Source organism: Callithrix jacchus, chromosome 8, assembly GCF_049354715.1.
Source record: "Callithrix jacchus isolate 240 chromosome 8, calJac240_pri, whole genome shotgun sequence".
NCBI lineage: Eukaryota > Metazoa > Chordata > Mammalia > Primates > Cebidae > Callithrix > Callithrix jacchus.
The window spans coordinates 108,046,749-108,063,451 of record NC_133509.1 but is presented as its reverse complement, the minus strand read 5'-3'; the positions used below and the strand labels follow the sequence as shown (position 1 = coordinate 108,063,451).

The 16,703-nt window shown below is 41.8% G+C and overlaps 1 protein-coding gene and 1 long non-coding RNA gene across 3 annotated transcripts in view; one reads left to right on the top strand and one right to left on the bottom strand.

Annotated features, from left to right (window-relative positions):
- The window catches only part of RBM25 (RNA binding motif protein 25), a 61,429-nt gene extending 47,305 nt beyond the window's left edge, over positions 1-14,124 (bottom strand). For both annotated transcript variants that reach the window (XR_013521369.1, XM_002754083.6), the window contains exons 1-3: positions 13,953-14,124; positions 4,786-4,906; positions 1,587-1,636 (exon numbers count right to left, since the gene is read on the bottom strand). Coding sequence is in view for 1 of the 2 variants with exons in the window: in XM_002754083.6 (XP_002754129.1) it covers positions 1,587-1,636; positions 4,786-4,891 (156 nt within the window). In the remaining variant the exon portion in view is untranslated. The remainder of the gene's footprint in view (positions 1-1,586; positions 1,637-4,785; positions 4,907-13,952) is intronic.
- Positions 13,212-15,686, top strand: LOC118144984 (uncharacterized). Its single transcript, XR_004730002.2, has 2 exons — positions 13,212-13,386; positions 13,901-15,686. It is a non-coding gene; the product is annotated as an uncharacterized LOC118144984 (long non-coding RNA).
- Positions 15,687-16,703: the final 1,017 nt, after the last annotated feature.

Genomic DNA, 16,703 nt, shown 5'->3' with positions numbered 1-16,703 from the left:
AATGCAAACTTATTTGTGACAAGTATATTTCTACTATTAGATTACCTTTCTTCATACAAAAGAAACAAAAATAACCAAGAAAACTTTAAGAGGTAATTTTTATTTTATTTTATTTTATTTTTTTTGAGACAGAGTTTCGCTCGTTACCTAGGCTGGAGTGCAATGGCGCGATCTCGGCTCACCGCAACCTCCGCCTCCTGGGTTCAGGCAATTCTCTTGCCTCAGCCTCCCGAGTAGCTGGGATTACAAGCACGCACCAGCATGCCCAGCTAAATTTTTGTATTTTTAGCAGAGATGGGGTTTCACCATGTTGACCAGGATGGTCTCGATCTCTTGACCTCATGATCCACCTGCCTCGGCCTCCCAAAGTGCTGGGATTACAGGGGTGAGCCACCACACCCGGCCTTCTTTTTGTTTTTTATTTTTTGAAATGGAGTCTTCCACCTCCCGGGTTCAAGCAATTCTCCTGCCTCAGCCTCCCAAGTAACTGGGATTATAGGTGTGTTCCACCACACCAGGCTTATTTTTTGTATTTTTAGTAGAGACTATGGCTGGGCCTATGTCTTAAACATTTAAAAATTATGCCCTAGGCCTACCGTGGTGGCTCAGGCCTGTAATCCCAACACTTTGGGAGGCTGAGGTGGGTGGATCACCTGAGGCTGGGAGTTCAAGACCAGTCTGGCCAACATGGTGAAACCCATCTCTACTAAAAATACAAATTATTAGGCTGGAGTGGTGGCATGCGCCTGTAATCCCAGCTACTCAGGAGGCTGAAGTAGGGGAATCGTTTGAACCAGGGAGGTGGAGGCTGCAGTGAGCCACGCCACTGTACTCTAGCCTGGGAAACGAGAGAAACTCCATCCCCCTCCCCCAAAAAGACAATACATTTAAAATTATCAAATATATCCAGAAGTTTTTTCACAATTGTACTCAGTACCAATATAAAAGCAAATTTCAATTATTCATGCTAATTCTCTGGCAAAATTTTCAAATATCCCATAGCACTCTCCCCATATTTTGCCTTTTATCAGTTATTTCTATCTTATTTTCCCTTTATGACTTCCAACTTTTCCAGGGAAGAAACACATCTTTGTATGTGACACTCAACTCAGCAAAAACCCTCGGTAGGCACTGAATAAATAGTGGTAAAACAGGAGAACCGCTCCACCCCTAAACTCTAGCTTTCCTTAAGCCTGAAATACAAGGATCATTCCTATGTTCTTTAAAGAGATCAGACATGTCACATCCTTCTCCCATCTCCCAGGACCAAGATGTGAAAGCAATGAAGAGCCAAAGTCCGAAATCTGTAACAAGTATATGAAGAATCTTGAGAGCAACAGGAAAATCACTGAATTATCCCCTTAGGAAGCACACCGTAGGGGCAACTATATTATATGTGAAAATAACATATATGTCACCTAAGTGAAAATGACACTTACTCCAATAAATGACATATGCTATATGCTCTCATTCTGCCCTTGTTATTCTTTTAAATACTCATAATTTATCTAAGTTTTATCACGCTGTTTAGCTTAAAAGCACTAGCACTACCATAACTCATGATTCCTCCTTTAAGTTGTACTTACAGTTGGAGCAGGAGCCATAATGCTCATTGGTACAGGAATCATTGGGGTCCCTAAGACAAGAAAAACCACACTGATTATTTATGACTACATTCTGCATCAACTATATGCCAAACAAGTATCTTTACTCATAATTAACATAAGTAGAAATACAGGACAAATGAAAATGAAATACTGATACTGCCTTATTTTCAAAAGGAATGTGGTATCAGGTTGGTCCATATAAACTTACACAAAAACACTATTTGGAAAACAAAATGCTGCCTCAACATGCTTTTGACTTAAGGAGCATAAAATTCTGGATAGTTATTTATTCAGGTTCGTATGGTTCAGTGATCCTCAAAACCAACCTTTCACAAATATAGACTGATTTATGAGTGAACAACGGTATTAAAGAGCCTTTAAAAGTACAAAGTCAGGCACAGTGGCTCACACCTATAATCCCAGCTTTTAGGGAAACAGAGATGAGAAGTTAGATTGAGCCCAAGAGATTGAGACCTGCCTGGGCAATAAATAGTAGGACTCCGTTCTCCAGAAAAAGGGGGGAAAAAAAAAAGACTACAAAAAAGTAAAAACACATTGTACAACGTTGTGATAAGTTAGTAGCAATGCATATTCTTGAAAAATGCTAACAGAAAACCTATACTTAAAATCTAGAGTGTTCTACAAAAAAAAAAGTAAAGTAATACATCATGTATTAATTAGCTCAATTCAATCCACAACATACCCGTTATTTCAAAATGTTGTACACGATAAATATATACAATTTTGTCAAATAAAGTAAAAACAAATCCTTTGGAAGTTGTTTTAAGCATCAAATATGTGGAAATCTAAGAAGAATCTTGTCATTCCTGGTTCTTTCATAGAAAACAATCATGGGCCAGGCACGGTAGCTCATGCCTATAATCCCAGCACTTTGAGAGGCCAGGATGGGTAAATCATCTGAGGTCAGGAATTCAAGACTAGCCTGACCAACTCGGTGAAACCGTTTCTACTAAAAATACAAACATTTGCCAGGCACAGTGGTACATGCCTGTAATCCCAGCTACTCAGGAAGCTGAGGCAGGAGAATCACTTGAACCTGGGAGGCGGAAGCTGCAGTGAGCTGAGATTACACCACTGCACTCTGGCCTGGGTGACAAGTGCAAGACTCCTTCCACAAAATAATAATAATTGTAGTTACAGCTACTCTAGAAGTTGAGGCAGAAGGATCCCTGAGCCCAGGAGTTCAAGGCTACAGTGTGCTATTATCATGCCTGTGAATAACCACTGCACTCTAGCCTAGGAAACACAGCAAAACTCTTATTTATTTAAAAAAGAAAAGGCAGGGAGTCAGGGACACAGTAGTTCACCAGTAATCCAAACACTTTGGGAAACCAATATGGGCAGATCGCTTAAGCCAACACAGCAAAACCCTATCTCTACAAAAAATACAAAAATTACCCAAGCTCAGCCAGGTACAGTGGCTCACACCTGTAATCCCAGCACTTTGGGAGGCTGAGGCAGGCAGACCACGAGGTCAGTAGATCGAGACCATCCTAGCCAACATGGCGAAACCCTGTCTCTACTAAAAAATACAAAAATTAGCTGGGCGTAGTGGCGTGTGCCTGTAGTCCCAGATACTTGGGGGGCTGAGGCAGGAGAATTGCTTGAACCCGGGAGGCAGAGGCTGCAGTGAGCTGAGATCACACCACTGCACTCCAGCCTGGCGCCTGGCGACTAAATCAGGAGAATCCCTTAAACTCAGGAAGCAGAGGCTGCAGTGAGCTGTGATTGCTCCGCTGCACTCCAGCTTAGTTGACAGACTCTCTCAAAAAAAAAAAAAAGGAAATCAAAGAAATTTAAAATCTTTTTATAAACCCAATCTACTGGTAAGAAAATTAAAACACATATTTTCATTAATCATCTTTTCTGAGTCTAAACAAGTGATTAAGCTTACTCTCACCCCCTACCTCCCCACAACACAGGGTCTTCCCTATGTTGTCCAGGCTTCTTGTTTTGAACTCCTGGGTTTGAGAGACCCTCTGGCCTCAGTCTCCCAAAGTGGTGGGATTACAGGTATGAGCCACCATGCCCAGCCTTTAATTTCTAGAATACCTGGGCTTTGCATCATGGTCATATCAAAAAAATGGATCTGACTCAGGCATGGTGGCACACATCTATAGTCTCAGCTACTCAGGAGGCTGAGGCAAGAGGATCAGTTGAGCCCAGGAGATGGAGGCTGCATTAAGTTATGGTTGTGTCACTGCACCCCCAGCCAGGGAGACAGAGATCCTGTCTCAATAAAACGAAAAAATTTCAAATGCTAGACCATAGGGCTACTGAAGAAAAAAAAATTAAAAAATTAAAAATCATATCTGCATTATGAGCCTATAAATACATTAAGGAAATCAGGATATATGAACCAAAGAGAAAAACTAATGCCCAAATGAAAGTTGCTAGATCACTTTTCTCCTGTAACTATTAATGTGTTTGATGGCTAATAACTAATTTTATTCAGTTTTCTGCAACATTTACTCAATACAATTTCCATTCAGCAAAATTTTTTTTAAAGAAGAAATTTTTTTCCAAAGGGCCAGCTAGAGCCTTTCTGCAGAACTTACATATATTTATGGTCCGTTATAGAACAACTAAATTACTATGTAAAATCAGTGGATTTTAAGTTACTACATAAAATCAGCAATTATTGGCTGGGCATGGTGATTCACACCTGTAATACCAGCACTTTGGGAGATGGAGGTGGGATGATTACAAGGTCAGGAGTTCAAGACCAGCCTGACCAACATGTTGAAACCCTGTTTCTACTAAAAATACAAAAATTAGCTGGGTGTGGTGGTGAGCTCCTGTAATTCCAGCTACCCTGGAGGCTGAGGCAGGAGAATCACTTGAACCCGGGAGGCGCAGGCTGCAGTGAGGCAGGATCACACCATTGCACTCCAGCCTGGGCAACAAGAGTGAAACTGCATCTCAAAAAAAAAAAAAAACACTTTCCAGTTGAGTTTAATACTCAGCCAGAATTAAAAATGAGTTCCTATAGCAGTTTTTCCTACTGTTATAGGAAAATGAGACATCTACATTTCCAGAATGATGCCGACAGACATCTTCACTAATATGGTCACATATCTAACATTTTCCTGACATTAATATCACAAAGACAAAAGTTCAAGTTCAACAACAAAAAAAACAGTATGAACAAACTTACCTGGAGGTACAGGTGGAGGAAATCCTGGGAACTGCGGGGGTGGGATCCCCGGTGGTAGTGCTGGGATCCCCATGGGAGGACGATTCAAATGAGGGGGAAAAGACATTCTTACTGCAGCAGTCTAAAGAAAAAGAAACATGAAAAATCATTTTATTTGAAAACTTCACAATTTTATACGCTTGCTTTATTGACTTTCATTTTTAAAGTATCTGCAAAATTCCAAACTTCTTACCCAAAGAAGTTGGCAAAGACCCTTTTTTCTCTGTTCACTGAGATTTCCTAAAACCTAGATCTCTTCTAAAAAGTTGCCAAAATATACACAATCTAAATTCAAGACAGACTCCTAAAACCATGTAGAAATAATATAAAGGGGCCGGGCAGGGTGGCTCATGCCTATAATCCCAGCACTTTGGGAGGCCGAGGCAGGTGGATCACGAGGTCAAGAGATCGAGATCATCCTGGCCAACAAGGTGAAACCCCGTCTCTACTAAAAATACAAAAATTAGCTGGGCACAGTGGTGCGCACCTGTAGTCCCAGCTACTTGGGAGGCTGAGGCAGGAGAATTGCTTGAACCCAGGAGGCACAAGCTGCGGTGAGCCAAGAACCTGCCATTGCACTCCAGTCTGGGTAACAACAGCGAAACTCTGTCTCAAAAAAAAGTAATAATAATAATATAAAGGAAGAAAAAAATTCTGAGGTTCAGTTAATATCCAAAAATATCAAACATAAATGAATCTTTTTAGACCAAACTGAGAATTCAGGTGAGTATCTAACAGTCTTTAAGTATTCTGATATAGTCATTTTTTTCTGTCTATCAGAATCCTAAGAACTAAAGGTACCAAGTTACACAGCATTTGTTGATTCAATTCTGGCCACTTCCTAAGGAACAAATGTGTTCATGAATCACTCAGTAGGGTGAAATAAACTGACTTCCAGTCATGTAGTAACCATTCAAATATAAAGAGAATACACAACATTTGACAAGGGAAAAAAAGTCATGCTTTTTTTTAAACTTAAAAGCAAACCTTGTAATCATTCTTGAATCAAAATTGAAGAATGAGAAGCTAGCATTTGATTTTTCTTTAAGAGATGGGGTTTCTCCATGTTGGTTAGGCTGGTCTCGAACTCCCTTCCTCCCGTGCCCACCACATTTGATATTTTAAAGTTTAATAATAGGCTGGGAACGGTGGCTCACACCTGTACTCCCAGCATTTTGGGAGGCCAAAGCAAGTGAATCACCTGAGGTCAGGAGTTAAAGAACAGCCTGGCCAACAGGGTGAAATCCCGTCTCTACTAAAAACGCACAACAAAAAAAACTAGTCGTGCCTGGTGGTGTACGCCTGTAATCCCAGCTACTCGGGAGACTGAGGCAGGAGAACTGCTTCAACCCAAGAGGCAGAGACTACAGTGAGCCAAGAATGCACCACTGCACTCCAACCTGGGCGACAGAGCAAGACTCTATCTTCGAGGAGGACAAAAAAAAAAAAGAACATATTTAAGTGTTTCACTTAGTGAAAGAAAACTTTCCTGTCTTGTTAAGTATTAGCATTTAATGTTAGTATTTAAATATTATCAAAATTAGCCAAGTATGGTAGTGTGCGCCTATGGTCCCAGCTTCTTGGTAGGCTGACGCATGAGGATGGCTTGAGGCTGAAATACAGACCACGACCCTGTCTCAAACACAAACACATATAAACACACACACGCTTTTCTCACTTCAAACTTTATTTTCAGCAACACATTTTTTTGTTGTTGTTGGTAGGAGACAGGGTCTTGCTCTGTCATCCAGGCTAGAGTGCAGTGGCACAATTTCAGCTCACTGCAGCCTCAATCTCCCAGGCTCAAGCAATCCTGCCTCAGCCCACAAAGTAAGTGGGACTACACGTGCGTGCCACCATGCTCTGCTTTTTTTTCTTTTTTTTTTTTTTGGAGACGGAGTTTTACCATATTGCTGGGGCCGGTCTCTAACTCCAGAGCTCAGGCAATCCGCCTGTCTCGGCCTTCCATCAGCAACATATTTAAGCATCCAGTATTGGAAAATGAGGACAATATTAGAATGTCCTGGGATAACAAGCATCAATTTTTTTCTTGTAAGTAGCCAAAATAACTGATTCATGATTCCACTAAAATTACTGATTTCATAAACAGGAGATATGAAATTCTTCCATCTGTAACTCCCACTCTGTCAATGAAGCCTAAAACTGTTTAAAGCTGTTTAAAAATATTTGTCTCTACTATTTTCTCTTTTATGTTTTAGAATTGTTTTACCCTTCAGAAGAGAAAAGATAAAAAATGTAAAAAAATCTGATTAACTCTGCAGAATGAATTATACTATTTTTTCTTGCCCCCAATCCCAAGTTTAGTATCTACTGCTGTGTTCTTCTTAGTATCTTTTTACAACCTAATACATAATTTTTGTTTTCCTACAACCATAATATCATGTGAATTTCTCCCTCATTATAATTGCCATCTCCTCACATCAGTTCATAAAAATTTTATTCCAAGCTGGAGCGGGGCACAGTAGCTTGTGCCTGTAATCCCAGTACTTTGGGAGGCTGAGAAGGGTGATTCACCTGAGGTCAGGAGTTCGAGACCAGCCTGGCCAACAAGGCGAAACTCCGTCTCTACAAAAAATACAAAAAAAAAAATTAGCTGGGTGTTGTGACAGGTGCCTAGGTGCCTATAATCCCAGCTACTCAGGAGGCTGAGGCAGGAGAACTGCTTGAGCCCAGGAGGCAGATGTTGCAGTGAGCCAATATCACACCACTGCACTCCAGCCTGGGCAACAGAGTGAGACTCCATTTCAAGAAAGGAAAAATCAACAACAGTAGTTAGGTATCAGCGTATATTAACAAAGGTAAAACACAAGATTGCAAGATTGTAAATGTGCTGAGTTTTAAAATAAACTTTATTGACCAAAAACAAAAATTCTAGGTGTTGTATCTCCTTTTAAAACAGATAGGGCTACTGTCCTACTTACAGAAACTCTTCTATTATCATTATAATAGCCTATCTCAGCAATTCCTTAGGGTAGTTGGTTTTAATACCTGTTAAATAAATAAACTGATTAATGAATGAATCAGTAAACAAACTCTGAGGACCTCAATAAACAAATTTATTATGCTATCTCATGCTGCACACTATATACTAGCAATGGCCCAATACCTAGCCTTACAATGGTTACAAGACTGGGACATGAATTCATCTCTAGAACCACTTTTCCCCCACTAGTATTACATATAAATAACGCTTTAGGCTGGGCACCGTGGGCCTCGCCTGTAACCCCAAAACTTTGGAAGGCTGAGGGGGGAGAATCATTTTAAGTCAGTTTGAGACCAGCCTGGTCAACATGGTGAAATTCTGTCTCTACTAAAAATATAAAAATTAGCAAGGCATGGTGGTGGGTGCCTGTAATCCCAGCTACTCAGGAGGCTGAGGCAGGAGAATCACTTGAACCCAGGAGGCAGAGGCTGCAGTGAGCCAAGATCACACCACTGCACTCCAGCCTGGGCAACAGAGTAAGACTCCGTCTCAAAAATAAATAAATAAACAAAACTCTATATTCCTGGTATTTAAGTTATATTTTATGGTTTTTAAATCTGTAATTCAGGCCGGGCACAGTGGCTCACACTTATAATCCCAGCACTATGGGAGGCTGAGGCAGGTCAATCACCTGAGGTCAGGAGTTCAAAATCAGAGATCAATACCAGCCTCACCAATTTGGCAAAACCCATCTCTACTAAAAAATACAAAAATTAGCCAGGTGTGGTGGCACACTCCTGTAGTCCCAGCTACTCAGGAGGCTGAGGCAGGAGAATCACTTGAACCCAGGAGGCAGAGGTTGCAGTGAGCCAAGATCACATGCCTGTACTCCAGCCTGGGTGACAGAGCAAGACTCTGTGGTTTAAAAAAAAAAACAAAAAACTGTAATTCATTCTGCAGTTAACCAGATATATTTAATTTTTGTTTATGCCAATATACCCAGTCCATTCACTTCAAATTTTACCATATTTGAACATATTCCCCTTTTGTTTGGAGCTGCCAAAACTTGCTTGTTCATAGGACAGACTTCAAAGGTAAAGGCAAATACCAGTTAATAGCTAATTTTTATAGATATTCCTTTATTAAGATAATTGGCCTCTCACGGAAATTCAGATAACATTTCTGGTGATCTTTTAAATACAAATGTTCACTTTAACCAGCCTAAAATGAGATTACCAACTACTTCCTTCAACACAAGTTTATATGTTTTGCCATGCGAAACTGATTGAGAATTTTTATAATAATAAACAAAACTTATCTGTTGTTACCTATAGATGATAAACAAAATAAATTATAAGACTGAAAGCTGGTATGTACTTTGCAGAAAAACAAAGCAGCTAAGAGAGCTATGGTGTAGTTTATTTTAAATACAGAGATTAGGCCTTAACAAGAAGGTGAAGATTAGAACAAAGATTTAAAAGAGGCAGAAGTAGGAAGCCCTATTCATATCTGGGAGAAAGAAACTTCAAGCAAAGGAAAAGACAAAGAGGGTGAGGTAGGAATGGTATGTTTGAGGGAGGAATAATAAGAAGGCAAATATAATGACTGGAGCAGAATAAATGAAAGTCAGAGATAAATACTGAGTATTACTTGTAGAATGTAGGGCTATGTAGCACACTGTAAACATTTTAGTTTTAACTCTGAATGAGATAAAAAATATTTCAAGAGTTTCTAACTTGTCACATTTTTACAGTATCACTGTCCACTGTGTTAAGACTGGAAGGGAACAGGATAGAAGTAAGAGACCAGCACAATAATAATATAAGACATGGCAGCCTGGAACATGTGGTAGTGGTAAAAGTGCTATTAAGTTGTTGGATCCTGGATATATTTTGAAGGCAGCCAAAAGAATTTGTTGAGGGATTATACAGTATGTGTGATTTAAGACAGAGAGATGCAGAGTTATTAGCACTGAAATTATTTCCATAGCATTTTTAAAAATATTGAAAGGACCTCAGTTTCAGAAGCACCTTTTCCTGCTAAGTATGAAACTTTATAGCCCAGGATAATAAAAACAGGAACCTGGGCCAGGTACAGTGGCTCATGCCTGAATCCCAGCACTCTGGGAGGCCAAGGCAGGAGGATTACTTGAGCTCAGGAGTTCCAGACCAGCCTTGGCAACACGGTAAAATCCCATCTCTACCAAAAATACAAAAAATGTGCCAGGTGTGGTAGCACACACCTGTGGTCCCAGATACTCGGGAGACTAAGGCGGGAAAATCACTTGAGCCTGGCAAGTAGAGGTTGCAATGAGCCAAGATCGCACCACTGCACTCCAGCCTGGGCGACAGAGCAAGGCCCCCCAAATATTAAATAAAACAGGAACCTATGATGGAAGCATTTGCTATCTCTAGTTTGGCGGTGGTCACACAGGTACATGCATTTGTCAAAACCCAATGAAATTAATTGTGTGCAAATTTTATCTCAAGAAATGTGGTCCAAAAAGAAACCCTGGGGGCATGGGCTGGGGTTAAAAAAAAAAAAAAAAACCCTGAAGACCTATCTCCACATGTATGCACTCTGCTTTTCTTTTTTCTCTTTACTCTTCAAACCATTCTTTTTTCTGCACTCTTGAGAATACTGCAAGTATGCAAAATATAGCAAAATACTGCTCATAAGCATTCCTCTATTGTAGACTTATCCAGACAGAAACAAAGTATTTCTCCCAGGATAGATTATTTTAGACTAGCTCCATCAGTAGTACATTATGTGCCAAATTTCTGAAATGATAAGAATGAACTGACAGATTCCCCTCAGCAAATATTCACACACAACTCACTCATTCATTCAACATCTACGTCCAATTATGTGCCAGGTCTACAGGAATTATTCCTAGAAAAAAGTGTTTTATGCCTAAAGAAGAATGGGAAATGCTTAACAGAAAATGTTTACAGCAAAGCTTTTCAGAAGTATGAAAATACTCAACTGTTTTGAAATCTCCAAAAAAGAGCTGATCTTTTTCTGACATTGCCACTTTGTTGTTTTACCATTTTCAGTGATTAAATGGCAACATTACTGTGCCTGCCCATAAATACAGCTATGCAGGAGGATGAATGAGTCCAGGAGTTCTGGGCTGCAGCACTATGCTAATCGGGTGTTCATGCTAAGTTCATTTAGCACCAATAGGTAACCTCCTGGGATGAGGGGGAACCACGAGGTTCCTAACAGAGAAGGGCAAAACTCCCAAACTGATCAGGTGTAGTGGGATTACCCTGTGAATAGCCACTGCATTTCAGCCTGGGCAACACAGGAAGAATCTATCTCAAAAAAAAAAAAAAAAAAAAAGGGCTGGGCACTGTGGTTCATACCTGTAATCCCAGCACACTGGGAGGCTGAGGCAGGTGGATCCCTTGTGCTTGAGTTCCAGGCAAGGCTGGGAAACATGGTAAAACCCCATCTTTACCAAAAATACAAAAAACTACCCAGGCATGGTTGCATAAGCCTGTGGCGCCAGCTACTTGGGAGGCTGGAATAGGAAGATTACTTAAACCTGGGATGCAGAAGTAGCAGAAGATCGCAGTACTGCACTTGAACCTGGGTGAAACAGACCCCATCTCAAAATGAAACAAAAAAGCAGCACTACTACTATCTATAAAGAAAAAATACATTATTATGATAATATACAAAATTGGGTTAGCTGGGTGTGGTGGCACCCGCCTGTAATCCCAGCTACTCGGGAAGATGACGCAGGAGAATTGCTTGAACCCGGGAGGCAGAGGTTGTGGTAAGCCAAGATCCCGCTGTTGCACTCCAGCAGCCTGGGCAACAAGAGAGAAATTCTGACTCAAAAAACTAAAAAACAAAAACAAAAAAACCTTGGGGTAATGGATGCACAACTTTGTATATTTACTAAGAATCACTGAATTGCGCATTACAGGTAAATTTGATATGTCAATATAGTTCGTATAGTTGCCATTTTAAAAAAAGTATATTGGCTAGGTGCAGTGGCTCACGAATATAATCCGAGCCCTTAGCGAGGCCAAGGCGGGCGGATCACATGAGGTCAGGAATTCAAGACCAGCCTGGACAACATGGTGAAACCCTGACTCTACTAAAAATACAAAAATTAGCTGGGTGTGGTGGCAGGTACCTATAGTCCCAGCTACTTGGGAGGCTGAGGCAGGAGTATCGCTTGAACCCGAGAGGTGGAGGCTGCAGTGAGCAGAGATCTTACCATTGCACTCAAGCCTGGGTGTCAGAACAAGACTCCGCACCCTCCCCACCACAAAAAAAAATAAAAAATAAAAATAAACCAGTTAATGCCTGTGGAAATAGGCGTTAACACATGATGCCTATAAGACAGTAAGACAATAAAAACGTTTCTTCTTAAAAGCCTTGTGTTACCCTACAAGGAGAAGGAAAAGGAAGAGGTCCTTTTATTTCCTAAAGGACCCACTTTAGCAAACAAAAAAACAACAAAAAAAAGGGAAAACTGGTTACCCCCAAAGGATGAACTACTTATGCCAACAGTTAAATTTACTTTTGTTTACAAAAGTCTTTATCATACATTATCCCATTTAATCTCCCAAGTTACCAGGTGCTCTTTGCCAGTTGTGTATAATTTTTACACATGAAGAAGCCAATTTGTTCAAGAGCACACAATATGTGGTGGACACTCCAAGATCCCCACCATCCAACAAAGGCTGTTTTCGCTCTACAACGTCTCTTTCTAGCAATAACATACCCATGAGAAAGAGACTTCTTAAGGATTAGTTTTGATCTTGCTCAAAGTCTATTCGGAATACATTTCTTAAAAATATTAAGAGTCAGGATTGGGCTCTTACATTTCATTAAAAATTCTTAAATAACAAATTATGTCAATTAATACAGATTTAAACGCTTACTCTGTGTTACCTGGATATTGCACTAAGGATTTTACATACGTTTTTCTCAATCCCCAACCTCAATAGCCTATAAGGTGGATTACTCCTATAAATTCATTTCACAGAGAAAGAAAAACCAAAGCTTGAAATAAAAGAAAAAAGAAAAAGAAAAACCAAGACTTTAAGTTAAATGAATTAGAATAGTGTAAGATTTACTGAAATTATGAGTAACTTATGACGAACTGAATGCCTTTCAAGTCCTCTGAATGTTTTTGGAAATAACCTTAAAAATAAAAATTAAAATCCATGCTAGTGCAGAGAAGGCAATAAAAAAAATTAAAACCCAAAGACAATATGAAATTTGTTTATACACTGCTGCCAACGGCCTAATACACAGTACTTCCCACTAATACAGCAGTACGGTGCAAGACAAGTCCAATCTCTTTCCTTCTCTTGGCTCCACTCTGCCCACTATCAAAATGGCATTTTCATGGCAATACAAATCCGTATTACATAACTTAAAAATAATCTTCATAGTCCTAGGTCTATTCCGGAAAAACGTATTTTAAAAGCATGATGGAAGACCAAAGAATGAGAAAGTAACATTTTAATGCGGAGCTTAGTAATCGCCTAGAATGAATGGCGATATACGGTTTACCGCAACGTCCAACGAGCAAAGGAGAAGGACAGCAAAATTCATGACTATCTTAAGCAAGCCAGGACAGTGCTAAAAAGGTAGGTATTAGCTCAATTCCAAGGGGGTGGGGCCAGTTTACTTGGTGGCGGGCTCTAGGTAGCCAAAGAGGAAGGGAAAGATATCCGTTGGTGACCAGCACCTCGCTAAAAAGGGTGGGTGGAAGCTAACTTCAAAGCAGAGCCTGGGATGAGTGTGTCCCAGGCCCGAAAATCCACTGTGGGGCTCCGGTAGGCAAGGGGGCTCAGGGAAAGGCTCCCCAGGGGCAGATCGATCGTTCTGTGGCTAACGTGGAGCCCACAAGGTGCAGAGACGAGTCACTCCGCGGAGGAACGTGGAAGGGAAAGGGAAAGTGGGCGACAATGCAAGACGGAAAGCTCAAGCCGTAGGTCTGCCCTCCACGGGCTCCGGCTGGGCCCACTGGTTTTCAAGGCCTTAAGAGAAGCGGAGAAACCAAGCCTCGTGCCGGCCCCTCCCCCACCCGCCACCCCCCCCCCTTACCTCTACCCCACCCTGGCGCTTTCGCAGCCACCCCGGCTTTTTCTCCTCCACCAGCCGAGTCGCCCGGTCTCCCGGTTTCCACACGCGTTCAGAGACACAAACTCACCCGCCGCTGAGGAAACGGTACTGCCTTCGCGGCCTTCGGGGATCCAGGTTACGAGTGGGCTCCACTGGTTCGAGGTTTCGGCGCGCCGCTCGCCCGGGAGAGTGAGTGCCGAAGCTCCTACTCGCACAGGCCGCAAACACAGCCGCGCTGCGCGGGGAGCTGCTGGAGGTCTTCCTCTTGCCCGGCATGCACTGCGGCCAGAGGCGTGGAGCGCGGAACCATAGAGAACGTATATAGATCGTCTCCGCTGTTGGCTCTGACTGAGACGGAATAACCATAGAGAAGCAGCGTCTAACCACTACTAGAAAGGCCCGAACTGTAAATTATGACCCACCCTGCCATATGTGATTGGAGTCGACTGAATGTTACGACTACGGGACGCCATCTTGAGGTCAAGATTCCTGCCGGGCACCGCGCGATGAGTGTTTAGAGGATTTCTCACTTTTCGTAGTTTTTTCGGGGCGTAGAACCTTGCTTTGTAATCATTCATTGAGGTTCGAGGAACTGATACTGGGCCCGATCCGCAACCTCAGTGTTAAACTCCAAGTGCTGTGACAATAGCTATTCGAGATCAAGAAATAATTGGCAAAAGCTGTGGAAGCTTTTTGAAAAGTAAAAATTTTTGCGTAGTTGTAGGGTCAAAGAGGTGGCCAGAAGATGTTTGAAAAAACGTGAAAAGTCCTGTAATACTAGTTAACACAACTTTGGTCTGTAGTCTAAACGTGCTAAAAGATCTTAGCTTAAGTTAATGGAATGAATAAAATTAATCGCAAATGATTAGGTTATTTGGATTTTGGACCTTAGAGCCAATATCTAGTTATACACCTTTGTTTCTCAACTGCTTGCTTCTTGGAAGGCATAAAATGTATTCGGTATAAAGTTATTGCCTCTCTGAGTGCCTGGCGCTGTGCTAAGTGCTGGCAGTGTGAAGGCAAATGGAAGTGAGATTTGTTCCTGTCCTGCAGGAACTGTTGACAAGGCGAAATAGATAACAAACCTTGACCACCCTGTATAAAATTGAAACATACCTACGCACTCCCTGCCTGCCTCTCCTACTTAATTTTAATCTAAAGCACTCATAACCATCTATTATAACATATTTTTCTTACTGATTTTATGGTCTGTCCATCTCTACCCCACTAGAATGTGAATGTCAGCAATGCATGGATTGCCTGTTTTGTGCAAAAACAGGTCCTGGTACACAGCAAGCGCTTTGTTGAGTGAAATAAATGATTACCCGGAGGCTCATGCCTGTACTCCCAGCACTTTGGGAGGCCTAGGTAGGTGGATCACCGAGGTTAGAAGTGGATCACCTCACCAGCCTGGCCAACATGGCGAAACCCCATCTCTACTGAAAATACAAAAATTAGCTGGGCACGGCCACGGGCGCCTATAATCCCAGCCACTCAGGAGGATGAGGCAGGAGAATCGCTTGAAGCCTGGAGGCAGACATTTCAGTGAGTGGAGATGGCACCAGTGCACTACAGCCTGGGCAACAGAGCAAGACTCCATCTCAAACATAAAAGAAAAAAAAATGATTAAGGTATGATGAGTACCAAGAGAACACAAAATTTCGTGGGAACACAATTGAGAAAGTGTCACTCATTTACAACAAAAGACATAAACAGAAATTCTCTCTGGTTACTCTGTGTCCCTTTTCATTATTAGAAACATTGTACATGAATTTGTGTTTGCTTGTGTAATAAAGAGAGTTCCGAGGCAACAATTTGCCCTTAGACAATTTGTTGCTTATGTTCATGCAGCATCCATTCCCCCTGCCTCATAGTAATGACCCTCCAAATTTCTTTTCTTTTTTTTTTTTTAAAGATGGGGTTTCGCCATGATGGCCAGGCTGGTCTTCAACTCCTGACCTCAGGTGATCCACCCACCTCGGCCTCCCAAAGTGCTACGATTACAGGCATGAGCCACCGTGCCTGGCATGACCCTCCAAATTTCTTAAAAGAAACCACCAGGCCAGGCCCAGTGACTCATGCCCGTAATCACAGCACTTTAGGAGGCTAACGTGGGTGGATCATAAGGTTAGGAGTTCAAGACCAGCTTGGCCAAGATGGTGAAACCTCGTCTCTATTAAAAATACAAAAAAATTAGCCAAGTGTAGTGGTGGGCACCTGTAATCCCAGCTACTCACGAGGCTGAGGCAGGAGAATTGCTTGAACCCAGGAGGCAGAGGTTGCAGTGAACCAAGATCGTGCCACTGCACTCCAACTTGGGTGAGAGAGCAAGACTCACTCTAAAAAAAAAAGAAAGCATTCTTCCACTACTACAAATCCATTTTTTGTTTGTTTGAGACAGAGTCTCACTCTGTTGCCAGGCGCCAGGCTGGAGTGCAGTGGCGTGATCTTTGCTCACCGCAACTTCTGCCTCCTGGGTTTAAGTGATTCTCCTGCCTCAGCCTCCCAAGTAGCTGGAATTACGGGCCCCCACCACCACACCTGGCTAATTTTTGTATTTTTAGTAGAGATGGGGTTTCTCCATGTTGGTCAGGCTGGTCTCGAACTCCTGACCTTGCGATCCACCTGCCTCAGCCTCCCAAAGTACTGGGATTACAGGTATGAGCCACCATGCCCAGCCCAGATCTGTGTAGTTTGTATAGGAAGTCCCAAATCTAACCAAACCCGGTTAGGACACTGGAGTAAGCTTATAACCTAATCAAAACCTGATAATTTTGTGTCTCCCCCCCTTTTTCTGGACTAGTCACTATTTAAAGCATTTTACAAATATTAACTTCTT